This window comes from Pangasianodon hypophthalmus, chromosome 8 (assembly GCF_027358585.1).
Source record: "Pangasianodon hypophthalmus isolate fPanHyp1 chromosome 8, fPanHyp1.pri, whole genome shotgun sequence".
Lineage (NCBI taxonomy): Eukaryota > Metazoa > Chordata > Actinopteri > Siluriformes > Pangasiidae > Pangasianodon > Pangasianodon hypophthalmus.
The window spans coordinates 2,023,713-2,046,212 of NC_069717.1; the positions used below are offsets into that span (position 1 = coordinate 2,023,713).

The 22,500-nt window shown below is 37.6% G+C and overlaps 1 protein-coding gene across 1 annotated transcript in view; it reads right to left on the reverse strand.

Moving 5' to 3' along the window:
• Positions 1-1,480: 1,480 nt before the first annotated feature.
• The window catches only part of tmem47 (transmembrane protein 47), a 22,525-nt gene continuing 1,505 nt past the window's right edge, over positions 1,481-22,500 (reverse strand). Inside the window, exons 2-3 of the mRNA XM_026928306.3 lie at positions 8,880-9,020; positions 1,481-6,209 (exon numbers count right to left, since the gene is read on the reverse strand). Of these exons, the coding sequence (XP_026784107.2) occupies positions 6,031-6,209; positions 8,880-9,020 (320 nt within the window). The 3' untranslated portion in view covers positions 1,481-6,030. The remainder of the gene's footprint in view (positions 6,210-8,879; positions 9,021-22,500) is intronic.

Genomic DNA, 22,500 nt, shown 5'->3' on the forward strand with positions numbered 1-22,500 from the left:
AATTGTATTTTGAACTTTATATTTGATGTTTTAAAGTTAAAATTGTTTAAATTTGTTTGTAAATTTGTTCTAGTTAGCCTGTTTAGTAGCGCATTTACCCTAGAATTGCCATTAGCACTACTAGCAATAACAATAGTTAGCTGGTTAGCTAGGCACTTCCTGTTTGTGTAGTCTGGGGTTTCATTTGCGAGGTTTGTAGCTAGCAAAGTTGTCCCATTAACTCTCGGTTTGTGCCACCAGAATTTAAAATTTGACTTTTGTACATCTGGTGGTTATAAAATCGAATTTGATTAAATTGGAATTCGTGTCGAATTCATTCAACATCAAAAGTAAAGTATAATGTCAGATTAATTTCAGATTGACAAAATGAAAATCCACATTGTAACAAAGGCTTGCAATTCAACTCTGTAGTAATCATATATAATTATAATTTTCAAATTTTTCAAATTCCTACGCAAATGTGTACACTGCTGAACACGGAAACGCAACTGGCGCCAATTCAGCCAATCAGCATTCAAGAAATTATTCCACTGCCTCCAAATCTGAATTTGATGCGATCAATTTGTGCTGCAAATATTTTTTTAATTTTTTGTTTTTAGATATTCAGATTATTTTAAAATTCAATGTGATTAATGTGAAATTCAAACTGATTTTGTTTAAATCAACTTTAATTTCAATGTAAAGTGGAAAAAAATCAGATTTAAAAAAAAAATCCACATCTTAACAAAGGCTTGAGAGTCGAAATTAATTTTAAATGTGTTATAATTTAATTCTGATTCAGATTTTAAACACTATATCAGAGCACCTCAGAAATGCAAACAGTTGATGCCATTTCAGCCAATCAGCAGTCAGTAAAAAATGCCCCCGATGGAGAATCTGAATTTGATTCGCTGAATTTGTCCCAACAAAAGTTTTAACTTTGGACATCTGATCATTTTAAAATTGAATGTTACTGAATGAAAATTCAGGTTGATCTAATATAACTTAGAAATGACAACGTCAACATAAAACACCAATAATTCAGATTTATGAAATAAAAATCTGTAACAAAGGCTTGAAATGCCAAATTAATTCTGATCTCGGTGACACACTTCAAATTTGATTCTTCAATTTCTGGTTCAAATTTATACGTGACCTATCGAAGGCCTTCAGAAACGCAAACAATTGGCAGCATTTCATCCAATCGGCTGTCCATATAATAACAAAGGCTAGAAATTCAATTTCTAAATAAAAATAATTTGAATTTTTTGATGACACGACACATCCAAGCAAACAAATGGCTCCATTTCAGCCAATCAGCTGCCTCTGAATTTATTTATTTCACTATTTTGTCCCTATTCTTTTTCTGTACTTTTTTTCATAATTGAATGTGACTAAATTGGAATTCAGACCTAAACCTTTAAACTAAGCATAAAAATTCATTTATTTATTAGGAAATCCAAATTTTAGTGGCACAAATATGATTCCATATACACCAAACAAGAGTCCAATGATCGTTTATAAGAAAATAAATAAATAAATGTAGTAATGGCGTACTACTCGCTCCAACTGAGTAACACGGAGATAACTGTCTCATAGCTAACATTCCTTAACAGTTTATTATTTTTCTCATTTTAAAAATGATTGAAAATTAAACTTTTTTCAACAAGACCTTCAAGCTGAGTACTGAGTGAGTGCTGAGTGCTGAGTAGTGAGTGCTGAGTGAGTATTGAGTGCTAAGTAGTGAGTACTAAGCGCTGAGTAGTGAGTACTGAGTGCTAAGTAGTGAGTACTGAGTGAGTATTGAGTGCTAAGTAGTGAGTGCTAAGTAGTGAGTACTGAGTACTGAGTGCTAAGTAGTGAGTACTGAGTGAGTACTGAGTGCTAAGTAGTGAGTACTGAGTGCTGAGTGCAGAGTAGTGAGTACTGAGTGAGTACCGAGTACTGAGTGCTGAGTGCAGAGTAGTGAGTACTGAGTGAGTAGTGAGTACTGAGTGAGTACTGAGTACTGAGTGCTGAGTGCAGAGTAGTGAGTAGTGGTTAACCAGCTTCCATCCAGCGAGCCATTTATTTTATCACCAGGTGAGATAATATCTTCTGTTCACTCCATTAATCTTTAAAATATATATATAACTTAAAAGCCACTGATTAAGGAATAACTTACTGTAGTGTTTTTACTTTTTAAATTTCAATATCATGAACTGTAATTTAAAAGTTAAGCAGGTATTATTTGGGGAAAATTTTTACACTGGCCCATGTCTACTTCTAATCATTTCACTTTTAGAAAACAGTTTTAGTGCACTTTGCAATTGGAAGAAAAGAAAAGCTGTAACCACGGACGAAAATCTCAGGACAGACGGCTACGGTGTAAAAATAGTGAAGGCAGGTGAAGACACCAGAATCAACAGCAAACAACAAAATCAGATTTAGCATTAGCCATATTTTGGTCTTTGCTAAAACTGACAGAAAAAAAAAAAGAATAAAAATCACCGCTAGCCCTATTAGTTCCATAACACACACACACTTATCATAAAGTGAATGCACTTCTTACATGTGCACTAATGAACCTCACAGTTACTTCCAGAAAAGCTAATTAACCCATGGTGCTCCATTTAGCATGCTCTAGCCATAAATCGTATTCTATTACCCTGACATTAGCTACAGTTTGTGAAAATATGGTGTAATATGTTATAAAAACAAATCTATACCGAGCTCAAGTTGACCTCCAGGTTTCTCGCTGGATAAAATACCCTTTCATAAGTCATTTTTATTTCCTCGTACAGTCGAGTCCAAACGTCTGAGTGCAATACAGCTAAGTAACACCTAATATATCCCACAGTATTAGCAATATTACATCTTTGAAAGCGGAAAACCTATGAGAAGCTAGTTAGGGCTTCAGAAGCTAGCTAACAGTAGGGGAAAACACTTTCGTGAGAGGATATTCCCATACAAAGCTAGCGAGGTAACATTAAAAATTCCCCAGCAATTAAAAGCTAGAAAACATTTTTAAAAATGTTGGCTAGCTAATATGCAACATCAAAAAAGAAACAAAACCAAAAATCCTAAAAAAAAAAAAAAAGAAAGAAACATATTTAATGGATAAATCTGAGGATATCCCCACACAAAGCTAGCTGATGTTAGCAATTAACATCTTACAGCCAAACTAGCTAGCTACCCTGAGAAAAAATCCTATATATAAATCTATAAATTAACTAACACTAAAATTGTTTCATAGCTAAACTAGCTAGCTAACATTAGAGTAAATCCCCTTTCTTGGGATATGCCCATAAAAAGTTAGCTAGCTAAGATAAAAAAAAACAGGGAAAAAACTAAATAACAGAAAGATCTAGATATCTACATAACATCAGATAACATCCCATTTCAAGATAAGCTAGCTAGCTCACATTAGAAAATGTCCCACAGCAAACTAGCTAGCTAATGTTAGGGAAAATTTAGTTTCTTAGAGAATATCCTAACAAAAAGATAGCTAGCTAGTTACTAAAATTTAGGAAATGTCTCACAGCAAAACTATTTCACAAAATTAGAAAAAATCCCATTTGTTAGAGGATATGCTAATACATAGATAGCTAGCTATCTAACAAATGTTAAGAAATGTACCATTAGCTAACATCAGAGAAATGTGTATTTGTTAGAAGATACCTTCATACAAAGATAGATAGCTAGCTCACATTAGAAAATGTTCCACAGAAAGGACTAGCTAGCTAATGTTCCAGAAAAATCCCATTTCTTAGAGGATATCCTAATCCAAAGATAGCATGCTAGTTACCGAACATTAGTTAATGTCCAACAGCATAACTAGCTAGCGAACTTTAGAGAAAATCCCATTTGTTAAAAGGTACACTAATATAAAGATAAGCTAGCTAGCTAACAGAAGTTAGGAAATGTCCCACAGCAAACTAGCTAGCTAACCATAGAGAAAATCCCATTGTATTTGAAAAGTGTATTTGTAAAAAGATATGCTAATACATAGATAGCTAGCTAGTTAGTAAACGTTACGAAATCTCTCACAGGAAACCTGGCTAGCTAACTTTAGATAAAATCCCATTTGTTAGAAGATATGCTAATATATAGATAGATAGCTATCTAGTAAATGTTAGGAACTAGCTAGCTAACATTAAAGAAGCTGTCATTTGTTTGAGGATATCCTTAAACGAAGCTCTTTACCTAGTTAACCAACATTCGGAAATGTCTCGCAGTAAAACTAGGGGGAAAAAGTCATATCTTGATGTGATTCAACTGTAAAACTAGCTAGTTAGCGAAAACTAGTCACATCAGATACTTAACAACGCTTGTATTTGACACAGTCGTGTCCTTTCAGATCTTGTGGAAATAATGCATGAACAGAATGTTTGGGTAAAGATTTTGCACTCAGACTTTTGCACTCTGCTGTCCAGGAACTACTAAATATTCCAGTATTCGTATCGCTGGAACACCTCCAATCATCCTCACATTGCTGAACTTTCTCTCACGCTCTCTGTGTGCTCAGACTCTAACCCTACGTTCACACTAGCAAGACACGAAGCGACATGCGGCTGTTAATTTCATACACGTGCTTGACACAGAGCCGCAATTTCAGCAACAAGCCTATTTGAATTAAGATTTTCTCAAATTAGTTTTGAATTAAATCATAACGCGACAAATCCAAATGACTCAAATTGATTCCTCGCAGCAGTTCAACTTTAATTCCTAAAGAGTATGACGTACCGTGCAAAAGTCTTAGGCACATGCAAAGAAATGCTGCAGAGCAAAGATTCCTTCAAAAATAATGAAATTAAATGTTTCTACATTAAAAAAATACTATAAAGAGCAGAAAACAGTAATAAATGAAACAAAGTCAATATTTGGTGTGACGATCCTTCACTTTAAAAAAAAAACAGTATCTGAGGTGCAGTGTGTGCAGTTTTATAAGGAAATGAGCTGGAAGTGTTACTGAGCATCTTGCAGAAGCAGCCACAGTTCTTCTGGAGACTTTGACTGTCGACTCGCTTCTTATTTCTGCAGCGAAACCCAGCAGCCTTCATTATGTTTTTATCTGAAAAGTGTCTCTTATGGAATCTGCTGCATTCTTTACTGACATACAAACATTTTTCTGTAACATTTCATTTTGTGCTGGAAAACTAATGTTTGGGAAATCTAAAATGTTTTTAGAATTAATAATGTAGAAGTCAGAAAATAAAGTTTGTACTAAAAAAAAAATTGAGTGCCTAAGACTTTTGCACAGTACTGTATAGCCATGATTTCATCTTATCCTGACCTCCAACTAAATGTGAACGAGACATTAAAAGAAAAATAAAGCTTGGACGGAGGAATTAGCAGAGCATGTACTGGCCAGTGTACGTCGCTAGTACAGTTAGTTTGGTTTGCTAATCTAATCTAAAAACGAAGCAACGTGTAAATCAAAGAAACACTCTGATTAGTGCGTTGTTTAATATGTTTAAACAGTAATAGCTATAAATAGCTCACTGAAACCCCATGAGCAACGTGTCACTTGCTAGTGTGAAATAAGGTTAGCATATGTTCTATGTTGTGCTTTCTCATTTCAGAAACCTAACACACTCTGTGTGATGTGTGTGTAAGTGGAGTGTAAGTGTGTGTGCATGCAGCAGGTCCGATCCTAAACCCCACTCCAGATGGAGCGCTCCGCAGGGATCGGCACATGACTGTTTCCGGAGATCTCTCCGGAGCCCGATGCTTAAAGATCAGAGACGGATCAGTGATGTTGGAAATGTGATGGAAAGATGAGAACAGACAGAATAGCGTGACATTTTAATAAAGGAATTTTAAAGAACCTAAAAGGATGATGATAATGGAAGAACTCGGGGCGGTTGTTGGCGTGAGACGTGAGATTGGTCGGTCCGGAATCGGACGAGCTCTGCACCCAGTTTGCGTGTTTTTTTGTTTCTCAGGAAGCAAATAAAAGTTCGGTGCGTGAGCTGTAGGGAATGCGAAAGAGCATCGTACGGAGGGAGTGGGGAAGAGGTGTCGGTTGGGGGGAGGGGTGAAGGGGGTGGGCGGAGTCGTGCAGCGGGGTCAGTAGTAGTCGTCGTAGTTCTTGGGGTTCAGGCAGTACAGGATGGCTCCCCCGAACGAGAAGATGGTGGCGCCCCAAGCCAAGCCGTAACCCCAGTTGAACTCATGGTATATTCGCAAGCTGATCGTCTCGATGAACTTGATGGGGAACAGGACCAAGCTACAGGCCTGCAGGACAACTGCGGGGAAAAAAAACAAAAAAAATAACATGAAAGTTTATTCTGACATTTCAGTAACTATTTACAAATTTATAGCTAGCTAAAAATAACCTCATGTGGTAGCTAACACAATCTAGCTTCAAGCTTTCATCGAAAGGCGATCTGTGTCATAGCTCATGAAGCTAAAAGTATCTAGGCCTAAAGCTAAAGGCAGAACTTAGACTTTTCTACGTACGTACGTACGTACGCATGTGATGCAGAGCCGAAATTTCAGAATCAGAGGCAAGAAATGTTTGATTTGAGATTACGCAAATTAGGTATGATGCAAAAATATAAAGCAACAAATCCAAACGATCGGCTCGTGTCATTCCTCGGCCCGATCCTATGGCACATGTGGTCCGACATTTCCACATTTCTTCATTTCCGTCACTCACAACTTTCATCTGATGCACGAAAATGGCAGAAATACTTATAACAGCGGTTTTATCTTATCCTGTAATACACGACCTCTCATTAAACATGTATAGAGACATTCTGAAGAAAAATAAAGCTCAGAGGAAGGAAGTAGCAGAGATTCATACAGACAAGGGAAGAATTCACTGTCCTGCACTGGTTTTGTTCAAATTTAAAAAAAAAAAAAATTGAACAAATACAAAGAATTTGCTTGATGTGAGTCATTCAAACAAAAGCCATAGTTTGAAGAGCAGCGCTGAGTCGTGAAAGAGGAGTAAAAAGTAGGTTGAGAATAAAAGAAACTGAGGGAATTTTTCGCTCCTCAGAGGGAAGCACGATTCGCGATGAGCTTCTCAACAAAGCAGAGTGACTTCAAAGAACATCAAAAATCCACTTAAAAGAAATCTTTTTAAGTGTACGTCTGTGTGATTAATTCAAAATGAAGAAAGACTAATTAGTGAAACAGCTGTGTGCCGGGGCACGATGCTGTGACAAACTTCCTGTTTCCACATTCACTCGCCCCGAGGACACGTCCCAGTAAGCCGTTCCGCTCCGTTAATACACGCGCCCTCGTTTTACTGCGTACGTGGAGAGACGAACAACGACGGATCGGAGTAGTGAGCAGAAGTGAGTAGATATGCATACTATTAAAGAAAAGGTTCAGCAAAAGACCACATTTACATAATTCCTGCTTTTTCTCCAGATGTAACTGATCACTCAGGACAGGGTCTGACGTTTTGCTTCTTTAATGTCGCACTGGAGTTCTTCGTACGCCGCTTAACAAATCCAAGATAAAATGATGTAAGCCAGATTTGCTAATTTTACTCGTGATCATTCCAAACGGGATAATTCACCTTAGAGCTGGATTAGTTTAGCCAGATTGAGTTATCTGAGATAACTCCGTGCTCCTGTTTATCTTCCTTTCTTATTTTTGGGTAGTTATTTGTTTATTTGTTTGTTTGGAACAAAACACACTAATCAGCATCAGTATTAATGATGTAAAGGTGTCAGATTTAGCCAAACGGCTAATATCGAGACTCGATCGGTGAGTCACCGGTGATTAACGCGACTGGCTAGGACATTAATCTCTCAATCTAAATGCTCAATTCAGTTTACTGCGGTACTAAATCAGATTCAGAAAATTGTAATACTTGCGTACGATGTCTGCCCACGTTATTGGCTGTTTTTCGCTCGTCTAAAGAAATCGTGTGCAGGATTTATTTCAGTAGGCATAGTTCAATCTCCGTTTTGAATAGACCCATTTAAAAAAACATTTAAAATATTATCTTCATGCAATTATTTTGGGAATGGTAATGGGATTAAAGCTCATGTTCTCATGCTAACACTTTAATTAAAAGTATCTCTCCATAGACTTAGCAAGACGAGACGAGAGCACGACTTTTATTAATCCGAGGATTCGCAGTAGCAAGTACGTTAACGACCTCGATTTACTAATTAGGCAATACATTTAGTAATATATATAATATTATATGTATACTGTATATATTTTTAAAAATTGCACAACTTAAGTGATTTAAATTACTATGGAAAAACGAATTTTTTGCACACAACTTAAAAAAAAAACTCTTACACTGTACAGCTCTGTATTTTTCTATACAGAAACATTTGCACTGTGAAACAATTTTTTGCACAAGACAGCTCTGTATATCTGACCTTTTTTAAACATATTCTATTTATTCATATTCATATTCTACATTTCATTCCTCTAACGGCTGCCAAACATATTTTTTACATATAGTCTACTAGATATTATTTTATTTTATTTTATTCTGTTTTTATTATGTATCATCGTTGCACTGCGGGACGAGTCACTAAAAACATTTCACTACATTATATGTATGTAATATGTATGTGACAAATAAAGAACCTTGAACTTTGATTTCTTTATATATATTTATTCTTATTTTGTTTCATTTGTAATGTTAAATTACTTTTAGTATATTTCTGATTGATGTAATAGGTGAATTTCCCTCTGGGATGAATAAACTGATCTATCTATCTATCTATCTATCTATATTTTTCGAAATATGTGATCTAATCTTGTTTACGGCATTGAGCAGGTTCGAGCTTACAGACTCGTCGTCTTGGCAACAAGCCAGACAACATCCAGCACTATTACAAATCGTTAACAATCCAATGCAGCTAACTCCACGCATGAAGCGTGAGCCCTGCCAGCCAATCAGAAACGAGTGTGCGCTACGAGTGCGTCACAGTCACCTGCAGCGAACAGCATGACGGCGACGGGTCTGTAGAAACGCCTCCTGCTACATGTGCACACGGAGACCAGGGCCACCATGAAGGAGGTGAGGATGAGGAAGGCTCCTCCATGTAACAGCGCCAACGTGGCGATCTGCCAATCTGCAACACAAACACAAACACAAACATAGATCATGTTTACTGAAGGGGTGTGAATCTTTGGGCTGACAGTGAGTCGATTCATTGATTCACTGATTCATTGATTCATTGGTTTCCATTTCAATTCAAAAGTGATTTGTTTTGTATTAAGAAGGAATCAGTCTTGAACTTGATACACTGAACAGAGATTCAATTCAACAAATGATTCAAACTAAATGCACTTCAGAAGGTGTTAAAGCAAGGGATGTGGAGGGTAAAATTTAGCATTTAGACCCTCCACAATCATGTTTCTTTAATTCAGTCATGAACGCATGGCTGGCTTCGTATCTGAAATGCTAAGCCGGCTTTACACCGAATGATTTTCAGATCCATTTTTACTCTTACGTGTTGTAAAAGTATTCTTTGCTTGTCAGTCTGGAGTCATTTGTGGCAGGCTGAAAGACGACACCATGAAATGTCCATTCTTCAGAAGTAATAAGGATATTTTTCTATCCGTTAACTTGTGGCAGCTTTGCAACTCACCGTACAAGGGGTCAGGCATGTAGGCTGGTAACATTATATTAATTAACGTGATTAGTTTGTATTTGTATTTGTAGCTGTCCTGTGAGTTTGCCGTCCTCCTATTGGTGGATTTTAGACGAGCATCTCAGCAGCGCTCACACTCTGAGATTTTAACCTTGGTTTGCACTGTACAAGTTTCATTCCGATTTATCGCAAATCATAAGAGAGTTGATATGGCGGACTTAGAACGTGTGAAGTTTCTGACTGATTAAAATCTCTGAGTGAGAGAGCTGCTACGGCGCTCGCCAAACACACTGGACATCTACAAATACGCCAATCGTAAACGAAACGTGCTAGTGGACAGAAAACGATATCCGTATTATCTAAAGCTGTTTAATGCGAACTGAAATCATAGTTTTTACATTCCGAATCTTGTGTTCTCGACATTCCTGGGTGGTCATGAAATCTTCGAATTGTCCTAGAGCCCCTGTAATGCCTGTGTGTGTGTGTGTGTGTGTGTGTGTGTGTGTGTGAGATTAGCTGATGTGAAAGTGACACCTTTGCACAATGCGTTCTTTGTCCATAATCCTCCGAATGCTATTATAACTCAACACATTTAACACTTGTTCTGCAAGACTCTACTCTCGTATAGCCACTTATTACTCCGTAGTGAAGGTTAAGCTTGACACCGGCTTGGCCTCGGTTTCGGGGCGGGTCTCTGATTTGTGAGCTTTTGTTGCGTAGTTTCAGCTTGGCTACGTATGGACAGGTTAACGTAAAAGTTTGTCAGTGTGCGAGGATAAGCTCGGTGCGTTAAGCAGCTCTGTGGACGTCTTCGTTCGGTGAGTGAACACTTGCTTTCTGCTGTGATGCTTTTTACTGACACGTGATTCGTTCAGGTGGGTGAATCAACTGCGGCTGTGACAACGAAACAATGGGACTGTTACCATGGCAACAGAAAAAATATCGGTTTTGGACAAGCTGACAGAATATTTTGTTTCAGTTTTAAAAATTTAATCGCAGTTCTGACTTGATTCAGTGATTCTGATGTTATAAAAACATGTGGGATTGTAACCATGACAACAGTTATAAATATATACCACTTCGCTGCTGAATTCTGATTGGTCAGAATGTGTTGATTAATTTTCTATAACAGCTCTGACATTTTTTTTTTTTTTTGTGGGAGTGTAGCGACTGCTACTGTTATCATTTGTGGGCGTGGCCCAGCATTTTATTTTATTTTTTTTATTTTTTATTTTTTTAAGTAGTAGCTATATATATCTTATTAATCTAACTAGCTAAACTCAGATTAAATGAAGCACTAATCATGCGGAAACTGGTTGTTTGATTTACGTTATGTGACGGTTTCTTTTTAGATAGCAATGCTTTTACATTTTTCTTTGTTAAATAACATTTTTTAAAAACATAGAGCGCCTGCTGTACATGTCCCTGCGAATGAGCTGTTGCTATAGAAACGATAACGTATAAGAAAGTACTAATGCCTGCAACTACACTACTGTCAGAGCAGCTGTTATAGAAAATTATAAACCAATCAGAATAGAGAATACAACAAGGCAGTGATAATAAATACATAGAAACCGGTTAACCAAATAAACGTTCATTAACTCATGAACTCTTACAGATAATAATTTGAATAATAAAATTAAGCAGGAAGCACATGCCTAGTACCTGCTGTACCCAATGCTTCTGTTCATATAAGAGAATGCGGTAACACTTTATTTTAAGAATATCTACACAGTGCTTTTATAACACATTCATAGGAATTGCATAAATATTTTATAAAGCAAATGCTGGAGAATTTCTGAAAGGCTTCATAAAAAATGCGAACGATGATATTAGAGGTTTCATGCAACATTTTACACGAGAGAAAATACAACAGCCATCAGTTATGATCATGAATCGACTGAGATGTTGTTTTATCTATATCTTGTTGTAAGTTCATAGCCTGTTTTTACTAACATCACTTTCATGACATGACAAGAAGCTGTATTAGAATGGGGCTGAGATGTAGATAAAATGCACCTCATGAAAGGTAAGATGGCAGATGGAGACTTCTTTTTGGCTAAAACTTCATTACTTATAGGAGCATGGTGTGGACCTGAATGCTCAGTCCATGTGTATTAAAATATTTTATGGACAGCTTCTTATTTATGAAGCACATACGCCAGCCAAATGAATGATTTGAAAGCCTTTAAGATAAAGTGTTAATTAAATTTACATTTATAATGCTCTTATGTACCTTCTACAACTTTCAAGTTAAGTCAAGTGGCTTTATTGTCATTTCAACCGTATACAGCTAGTTAGTGCACAGTGAAACGAAACACGTTCCTCCAGAACCAAGGTGCTACATAAAACAACACACAGAACTACAGGAGACCTTACATATATTTACATAAAGTGCACAGTGCAAACACGTGCAGATGGCGCAAGACAGTACAAAGCTATCATAACAATAGCACACAGTTCTAATAAAAAGTGAATCATATGACAGTAGTGCAAAAGAGTGACAAAATAAGTTGCTGTATTTAATGTAAATATAAGGAGTAGCAGCCAGGTGGAGAGTATAAAGATAATATACAGTATATAATAAATATTTGTAGCAGCAGAAATTGAATACAATTGAATATGTGCAAAAATTGCAAAGAGGATGGGGTGATGTTCAGTTGAGTGTGTGTGTGTGTGTGTGTTTTCAGTCCAAAGTCTGGACTTTCTCAAAGTGCTGTTAGTAAAAATAAGCTAATAAACCTGTAAAATATGGATAAAAAAAATATAAAGTAACAGGGTATCTCAATCAGTCAGCTGACAATGATGATGAATGGCTGTTTTTTATCTGCCATGTAAAGAAAAACTGCATAAAACCTCCAATATGATCGTTCACGTTTCGACATGAGCCTTTCATAAATCCTCCAGCATTGATTTAGAAACTATTTCTGCAATGCTTATGAAGGTGCTCTGTAGTTTCTCTTCAGATAGTGTCACCAAGAATGCTAATAACGTGAGAATACGCACCGCTGCGTTCATTGTTTGTGATTAAATATTTACCAGTGCTGATTTCCAGTGAAGAGTTTTTGCTAATCGAACAACATGTAAGTACTGGGACTGCTTAGCGCGCGTTTATTTTACACACAGACGTCCTGATAAGGCACAGCTCCGTTCTGAAACACAATCGAATCAGAAGGAAGGAAAAGGTTTATTTGTCCGTCTCAAGGGTACATGCTGGTCTGGGAACGAATGCGTGTGTTGAAAGAACAGAGAAGAAAAAAAAGAAAGGATGGAGAATGTGTGTGGAGATACAAAGAAGTAAAAAAGAAATACGTTCAGGTTTCGGAGTGAGAAAGAAGCAGGGGTATGGATGGATTACACAGGCATGAATAACAATAACGTTGTGTAATTAACCACACACACACACACACACACACACACACACACACTGTGTTTTTTGCCTAATTGTAAAACAGTGAACCTTCTTGCACCACTGAGAGCTTATCACTGACTCTGTTCGGATAAATGGGGCGTCACATAATGGATGCTTCACTCCCTCCCTCCTTCCCTCCCTCTATCTCTCTCGCTCTCGCTTTCTCTCTCTCTGTTTCTCCGTCTCTCCATCTGCCTTTTATTCAGAAGCACTCTAAAGACACTTGACTGGAGTGGGGCCTAGAAATAGCATCGAATCCTCCACGGAGCACTGACAAGGAGCGAGGGAAAGAGGGTGGGGGGCTGAAAAAAGAAGATAGACGAGAAGAAAGGGGGAAGATGTCAATGCATGAGAAATGGAGATGCCAGACCTCGTCGCTGACGGCGCATAAGAGCAAAAGCGAAGTCTCCACGGCTTGCTGCTGGAGAATGTCAATAGGCCATGAGTAGATGAGGGGGTGGTGAGATGAAAACAGAAGCAAAACAAAACAAAATAAAAAAAAAAAAAAGGAAAAAAAAGAGCCTACGAGACTGAATACATAGTACAAACAGAAATATTTCAATTTCAAACACCACTGTTTGAGCCTAATTTGACCACGTGACCATAAGGACATTCCTGTGGTGATTAAAATAACGAAAATATAACGTTTCAACATTCAAGATTTAGAAATCGTTCCAAGGTTTTCCAGGTTTAAGAGCTGAGAGAACCAAATGCGATGCTTTCCGTAACATTTTAAAGGCATCCGTTTGTGAAAATCAGCTTTTTATTTGTATAGAAGTAGAAGTTGCAACAACAGCTTGAGAAAATGTGAAATCAAATCACAGCCCAGTTCACGAGCTATTGATTTAGCTCAGGGTTTCACGGCATTAAATAATGAATCAGCACATTTCCTGCTCAGCTTTAGTTACAAAGCACAGACTTTAAAGGAGACATCACTCGTACTGACGCGCAAAATGCTTCTCCCTTCAACGAGCACGATATTACTTCGCTAATTTACCTTGCTAATTAAGTCGCTACGGGTAATAAAGCGTTTAAACTCACTCGGCTGAAACTTTTTGTGACTCAGTTATATTTTTTGCTCGTTTTTTTCTTTTCTTTTCCCACCAGGCTTTACACAGACTCAGACGTTGTATTACAGAAATCTATGAATATTAACAAACATCTGAAGATGCAGACGAAGGTTCTCTATAACAGTTTATTAAGAAAATTAATTTTACCTTAAGTCAGAACAGTCTTAAGTCTTGTTTTGTGGGCATTCCACAACATTAAATGTATCTATAAACAGATAAAAAGTACAACAGATCATTTTAAAAATGAATACTTCATGCTAGTCGCTGCTAGCTAGCTAGTTTACCATGGGCACAGAGAGTGGAAGCCAACACTAGCATGCTAGTCAGTCCTGTTAGATATGACAGCTAGTGTGAAAGTTTTAAATTTATATTTCCGGAGTTGTAGAAAAGTTATCTAATTTGGTCAGACCTAATAAACATTGTTCACAGAGAGCTAGCTAAGCTACAGTTGCAAAGATGTATGCAAGCTAGATGTGGTAAACTAGTTAATAAACTTGTTCATGTTCAGTACTCTAAACTAACTAAAGATAGTATACATTTGGGGAAGCATTATGTATTAGTATGCATTTTGAACATTTTGAAATCATGAGCCATGAATATCAAACACAGGATTAGAATTAGCCTGACTTGCTAGCCGAGATAATGTTACAGAGAAAACGTGAGGTCGTTTTTAACTAGCTAGATGTAACGTTAATGGTTACGTAGCAGCCCAAAATTAGATAACTTAGATAACTTAATGTTAACTGTAAAAATATTCATGTAGGGAATTAATCTAATCTTTAGAATTTGTTTATAAAAATACTAATTTGTCATATTTATCACATGAAACCAGCGCATTATATTTCTTCAAATAACGTTAGCTAGCATACTTTTGTCAGCAGGTTAACACAAAAGTTTTAAAAAAATTATTGTGTACATAATAATACAGGAATAGAATTTTGAAAAATTATAAATTAAGTTAAATGTGAACAAAAATGTACATTTCTCACAGCTGAAGCTGATTTCTTTTACTTCTGACTTTTTCGGTTTGCCGCTCTGTCTCGACATGCATCAAAGAAATTTCCAGAAAATGAATCTTGACGTAATAATGACAGCATTCCCAACTCTTAGCATTTTCTAAATCACAGTCCAACATAGTCAAAGCACAACAGTTCCTGAGAAACGAGGTGTGAAACAGTGTGTTAACGATCCTGTCAGTTACTGCGGTACAGGATGGATGTACAGTATAAACAGGATTTTGCTTAAAGCTATGACTAGCACGACACTTGCTAATAGACCAAGGAAATAAACAGCCTCATGAATCAGATGCTAACCCTGCTGCAAGCAGAAATCACACCGCCGTCCCGATCACAACAGCGTTCCCCAGAGATGCCCATGCATGAGAAAAAGCTTTTACGTTCAAACATTTTGAACCACAACCGGCATGCGCTAATAGCAAAGCAGCCAACAACAGCAAATGGTGAAATAATGCCTGGACCTCAGAGTTTAGCCGCACATTAGCATGAAATTAGCTTTTGTGGGCATCAGTTGTTCCTGTACAGTGGTGTCATGTTCAAAAATAAAGCGCACAGAAACTAACGCGGGGAAAAAACCCCACTGAGGGACGTTTGTTGTTCCAGATTTTTGAGGTTTGGCTATTTAGCGTGTGTGGAATTAACTCGTTTATGGAGGGTTTTGAGTCAGAAGGGTAAGAATTTGCTCATTCACAGGGACGTGGTGGTGTGGTGGACGGATTTTAAACACGAGCTGTTACTTAACAACGATAAACAAATAATCATTGAAATGCTGAAATGTTCTGTAAGGAGAAATGTGTTTATTTAACATTCATGGAAGGAGTCTCCAGTGTTAGCGCTTTGAAACAGTCAGAGGTAGAGCTGTAACATTTAGTTTTCAGGACAGAGAAATTTACACTTAAAAAAAAAAAAAAGTGGCTGGTGAGGGAATGACTGTTTATAGCTGCTATAATGTAAGTGAAAACAGGAACTAACTTGTTTCACGGACATCCCGCAACGTTAAATGTAACTACAAATGGATAAAAAGTCTGACATGTTGTTCATCAATACACTAAAAATTAGAATCACTGACAAATTGCTGTAGTATAAGAGGAATAAAACACTTCATGACACACCGTTATAGGAAAATAATCAACTTCAGGGTGGTAAAAGTAACTCAGCTTTGCTTTGAGCTGCATCACACCACCCCGCGTGGATTATTTTTCCATAACCGCACAACCCGAAGTGTGTTATTCCCTACACAGCTGAGCTGATCTCTGTTTCTAACTGCTGTTCTGTTTTAAAGAAATACGCCACTGCTTTTCAATTTGACTTTTATATACTGTATCTGTACTGTGTGTGTGTGTGTGTGTGTGTGTGTGTGTGTGAATATCAACATGTTTCCCTGAGCCGAGGAAACGACAAGAATGTGTGTACTCTGAATTCACCTCGCAGGGAAGTGTAAGGGCAGCTGCTGAATTGCGTAGCTCATTTTCACGACTTCACTGAAACGTGTTTGTAAATGAAGCTCTAAATTTGTGTATTTCATCCTTTTAGAGAAGGAACCGTTTCAGAAAGAAGAATTCTTTGCGGTTATTTGCGTGAGTCTGATGGACAGAGCTGCGGAAATGCCGTGTGTTCTGGAAATTTGGACCGATGGCGAAAGACAAACGCTGGATGTGATGCACGAAATGTTGTAAAGTTATTATATTTATTACTGAATTCTTAAAGCTATCAGCCTGTTTGACTCATCGCACCAAAACCTCAATAACTCAAAAGCAAGTCAGTCGGCTTATAAACAATTTCACCCCACCTAAAGTGTTCTGTGGTTGGAAATCTCATGAATAAAAAAAAGCTGAAATAAATAACTAAAATATATACGAATATGAAGAGTTGGATTATGTTCAGGAGTCAGGGAAATTTATTTTACAGTTAAAATCATTTTTTGGCGGCAAAAAGTTTAAGAAACCCCTGATTTATATGATAATGTAATTATTTATTCGCTCGGATGATTGTTATGATTTCTCCTCGATTTTTCCGTCGTCGTATTTCTGTCCAACGAACGAAAGAGTTTTACGAGGACGTTTACAGATCTACACGCTCCTCATCAACAGTTTGTTTGTTTTTTTATCCACACACTGGTTCCTTTAAAATGTGCAGTGTGAAACCATACCAATAGAAGAATACATTAACTGGACTAATAGGTGTGAAAGTGTGGTAAGAAGCTGTTTTTCTCTCCCCACTAATATTAAGCGCTACATTCCAGTCCTATTTTTATCCTTCAGCAGGTCCTGTGGCCTGAAGAAATGAACATTCCAACATTCCTCCTTATTTCCCCTGAGGCCTGAGGGAAATTGCTGTATATGGCATCATCAGTGAAGATGGATTTTTTTTAAAAGGAGTCGTAGAAAGAGACACTGAAAACGGGCATCTCATTAAAATCTTTCATTTCCTTTACGTTTTTTATCACCTGCATCAACCATAAAGCTCAACCTGAAGACCAACATCATTTCCCCCACCATAAAGCAGTCGCTTTTAATATGTGATCTTCGTAAACGGCGATTCCGAGGCTTGGAACATAAACAAGCCGACGATTCCATATAAGGTTCACGATTTTGAGTTACAAACGCGTCCTGTCACTACAGGAAGTCATAACAGAGCTGTCTCGACCCACTGTCTGTCAAACAACGCTCTTCCTGGAGGTCTGTGGGAAAAAAAAAGAGACCGAGCTCTCGGATTGTCATTCCTCGTCTCTTGAAATGTTTTTTAACACGACGTCTTTGAAGCACCTTGAGACGTGTGTTTGGAGGAACCCGAGCAGAACAAGAACAAAAAACCCTGCAGGATCACAGAGGGGGGGAAATGCTGATAAGAATCAAAACGTTAATTACTGAAATCTATATCTCATCCGCTTACTGCAACGCCCTGCAGGAAAAAATAAAAATATACCAGCACGCACGATGAGAAGAGGGACGAGAGTCGGCCACGAAGATGCGAGTTGCGTTCCAATATTGTTTTTAACACGCCCTGGCGATTTCCCTTCTGGCGAAATCATCGTTACTTTAGCCGTGCATTTGAAGTTTGTTTGATGGCTCCTTGGAGGTTTGATCGTGAACGAATCGCTGTTCCTTTTCAAACCAGCAAAAAAAAAATTTTAAAAATGGTGGATAAACTGAAGAAATAAAATCTCAATCTACAACCATACTACATAATAAAATAATAAAATATAAAAAAGTTAAAATTGATTTAAAATTTTTTATAATGCCTGTGTTCCCTGTACGAGAAATCCAACATAACTTTATTACATTATTACTTATTTATTACTAGTTAACATGCTAGTTACTTAACACACCCTAGCTAGTTAACGCACGCACTAGTTAGTAAACTGACTTGCTCTATGTGTACAAATCACCAAATAAATAAATAAATAAATAGCTTCAATTTTTTCTTTTAATGTTAAAAAAAGCGAACACTACACGGCCTAACAAAATGCCATAACAACGACAATTCTTTACATCGCTAACATTAGCTAAAACAGCTAGCTAGCTTAGCACGCAGGTCCTGTGGCCGCGTCATTATCTGTGAATAATTTGTATATCAATCCTGATTGGTTCAAAGCTGCTGAAATTATTCTGTGCATCATTTCCTTTTTTTTTAATCTGTTGATTTATCTATATCATTACCATAACAACAATGATTTTTACTCATCATTAAGCTAGCTAGCTATTTTAGCTGAAAGTTTCTGCGTGCCTCGTCATCATCGGGGAATAATTTGCATATCAATCCTGATCGGTTCGAAGCTTATTTTATGCATTATCATTTTAACAACCACGTTACCATAACGACCATGATTTTTGTCTAGCTAGCTTATCACACAGGTTCTGTGGCTAAAGGTTTTCAGCAACCACTTGTCATCCGTGAATAATTTGCATATCAAACCTGATTGGTTTCAAAGCTGTTGAAGCCCCGCCCCCCCAAAAAAATATTGAAATCCATCCAAGAGGTGTTTAAATGTCATAATTATACCATCATGATGTGGGTATTTTGCACTCGTGTGTGGTGAGGGAAAGCGGACGAGGGTGTGTTAAAAATAGTACCGAAACAGGGACAGGTCCACACACACACACACACACACACACACACTTATGGAGAGCAGAAATTAGCTTCACACACGCCCTTCACATTCTGCGTCAGCACAAAAAGTACATTCTCACACACTTTGCCCAAATTCCTCTGTCTCCTGTGTGTGTGTGTGTGTGTGAGAGAGAGAGAGAGAGAGAGAGAGCATATTAATGCCTTAATTTAATAGTTAATCCTTAACGCAAACAAATCTCTAACCGAAACTTCTATCCAGAACAAGCCGCGTCGTCAGCAAGTCGATAAAGGCGTTCTGTAGAGGGCCACGTTAGCCGAGCGGTAATTGCAAAGCTAATGAGATTTGTTTAATGCACAGTGCATGACACACAGGGGAAAGTACGAGAATAAGTAGAGCGACGGATTATGGTGAGGCTCGGATCGATAAAGCTCTGGAGTGGATATGGCTCCGACTCTGTCTTCGACTCCTGCTCCGTCTCTCCTTCTTCAGAAGTTTAGATGGAGTCCAACTAAACTTTTTTTTGTAGGACAAAAACAGAAACATAGGAAAAAAAGTTGTTTTTACACGACTGATGAACTCTAAACCTTCAAAACATCTCAAATATTCAGTCTCCTTATCCATTCAGGACCAGACCGACGTCAACCTGCAATAACAAAGTATCTTGAGTTTCTTGTACTCGGTGGGAAATGGGCCACTTGTTGCCGTGGTAACTAATCTGCGTGCACACTAATGTCTCGGGGGAGTTAGCATGGCCAAGTTAGCCTCCCTTCTCACTGAACCCTGACAAAAAGCCCATTTTCAGGGCAACAAAAGCAGAAAGAAATCCCAGCTGGGCCCACTGTGACATTCCCACATTGTCCGAGAGCAACGACCGGTGAATTAAAAGAAAGAGCAGAACAGAAAATGAACTAGCGATGAGTGATTAGCACCTGCTGTAAACATTTCGTCACTCAAATCATTCAGTTTAAACTAAATATGTGATCTGTTTAGAGGTCTACAACTGTCAGTAAATAAAGTATCTGTTTTCTTGATGAGGTATTCACTTCATAAAAATGGCATGTCAAGTCATTGCAGCAGCAGTTTAGCTAGCTAGATGTGCTAATTTCATTCTCTAGACTGTTTTGTATCACTAAAATATACAAACAGTGAAATATAAAAATATACACAGCACCTTACAAACAAGCAAATGTGCTGTTACAGTGTTCAACATATCTCAGATATATTGCTGAAGCTAGCAATCATCAGTTGCTAATATGATCTGTAATGCTAATTATAAATGCACTAAATGCAAGAACCAGTGCTAGTTGTAGGACAGTGCTGAAGATAAGCCACATTTGTTTTCTGTTTAATCACATAAGAGTGCAAAAAGCAAGCAATCATGTTTAAAGCTTGGGCAGGATTTCGTTTTTTTTGGACCAAACTTTTAAGATCTGGGCCATGTGACTCCTGAGATACGGCCTCATTAGGGTTAAGTCATGGTGGTGTCCTGGAGGCAGATTTAGAGGAGTTCATAGTCATCATTTCACGGCGTGTTGTGGCCCATCGAGCACCGAACGGTCTGAGACGTCCCTTATAGCCCTTACTTAAATTGTGCCACAGTAATCTGTCCATTTAGAGTCTTGCTCTGAGCTGGTAGTTATCTTAGAACGCAGAGAGATAAGACGTTTCATTCTAGCATCCTGAATCACTTTGTATTTTTGTTCTGTCTCACTTGCTAACTGTGACGCTTTTTAGGGATGTATATTTTTTCATACGTAATGAGTACGAGTACTTGTTTTTTTGGTACTCGTCAATACTGATACCAAAATGAGTAACGTACTTAGCATGAATCTTTCATGGACATGGTGGAACTTGTTATTTAGCTCTGAGTAAGTTCTCGCTATGTTTAAGACGTATATGATATTTAAACAGCGTATATGATATTTAAACAGCGTGTTTAATAGAGAAGGTGAGGACTCCGACGTGAGCGGTATCGGCGAGCGTGGTCATTAAAAACTGCACCGTGATTCGTAAGGAAAGTGTAAAGGAAGTGTGCGTCTCAGTGCTCAGTGCTCGCAGAAGAGAAGTGCTCTCAGTTTCACTGCCCCAAACTCACAAAATACCTTTGTGTGAGCGCTCATTTTTAATGCCCACGCTCGCTGATACTGTCCTGCGCACTCAGGCCAGCCATCCTCACGCTCTATATTAAACATACTGTATTAAAGACGTTCTATCGTGTTGCTTGTGCTGTAAGGAGACGCTGTAGCTCCTCCTTTCCTCCTTTCGATATTTTCACAGAGCAAAGTTTGCAGTCTGCTTTGCTTTGATCATTAATCGTGAAATACTTCCAGAAACATCATTTTGTGTCGTCGATTCATCAGCACGAAAACAAACACTTGGTTTACTTCACAGGGTATCACTCAGTATCAGATCTTGATCTCTGAGCATTTTTTTTTCTTACGAGTATAAGTAAATGAGCACAATATCAGTACCAGTACGTGTTGTAATGCATCTCTAATTTTTTTCTGAACCCATTTTAGACCCTTAATCAAACTCAAGATTCTTTTTTCCAAATGTGATGAAGACGTGAACACAATGCTCGTGCTTTGCTAGCATTCAGATTTTGTTAAATGTGCTACACGAATAAAACTGCATTGAAAGCGAGCTCACGTTTAGACTTTATTATGATGCACTCAGCCGTACATTTCCATATTCTCTCTTTTTAAAGTTGTGTGACTTTGAGTTGACCCTGAAGTGACAACTCGATGCCTAAGGATGTATATGTATAATTATATAGCCTAATGATATTCTAATATTACATAATGACAGGACTTAATGATACTGTTTACATCCGAATCGTCTTAAAATTACTGATCGATCCGCTGACAGACATGAGATAAACCGCTGTAACATGATACACTCTCGTCAATAAAGTCAGACAGACACAAAAATGTCTTCTACTGACTGTCCTCAGTAGGCTGTACTCTGGAAAATTAAAACAGTCATGTCACTTTTTTACATTTTTACACGCTTTATATTATTTCGACTGCAAATATTTTTCCAGACTTGTCAAAGAACCTTGCTTCAGTCCACAAATATACTGAGATATAATTAATTACTGATATTATTTTCAGCAGAAACATATTAAATAACTGATCTAAAGATGGATATACAGCAATATCAGTGCTTTAGCGATGCTGTAACTTAATATTCACGTCAATAAACTCGCTCTGGACAAAAATACGCACAAAGTATGTCTCAGCGTTACTGCCTTAACAATAAATAATTAAAAATAGCAGTGCAATAGCTTTCTATTAGAGTCAGTGTAGATTTAAAGCCAGACTCTACAAGCAGAAACAAGAATTGTGGTCTGATTCGTGGATAAATTGCATCTATAATGCATCTTCTC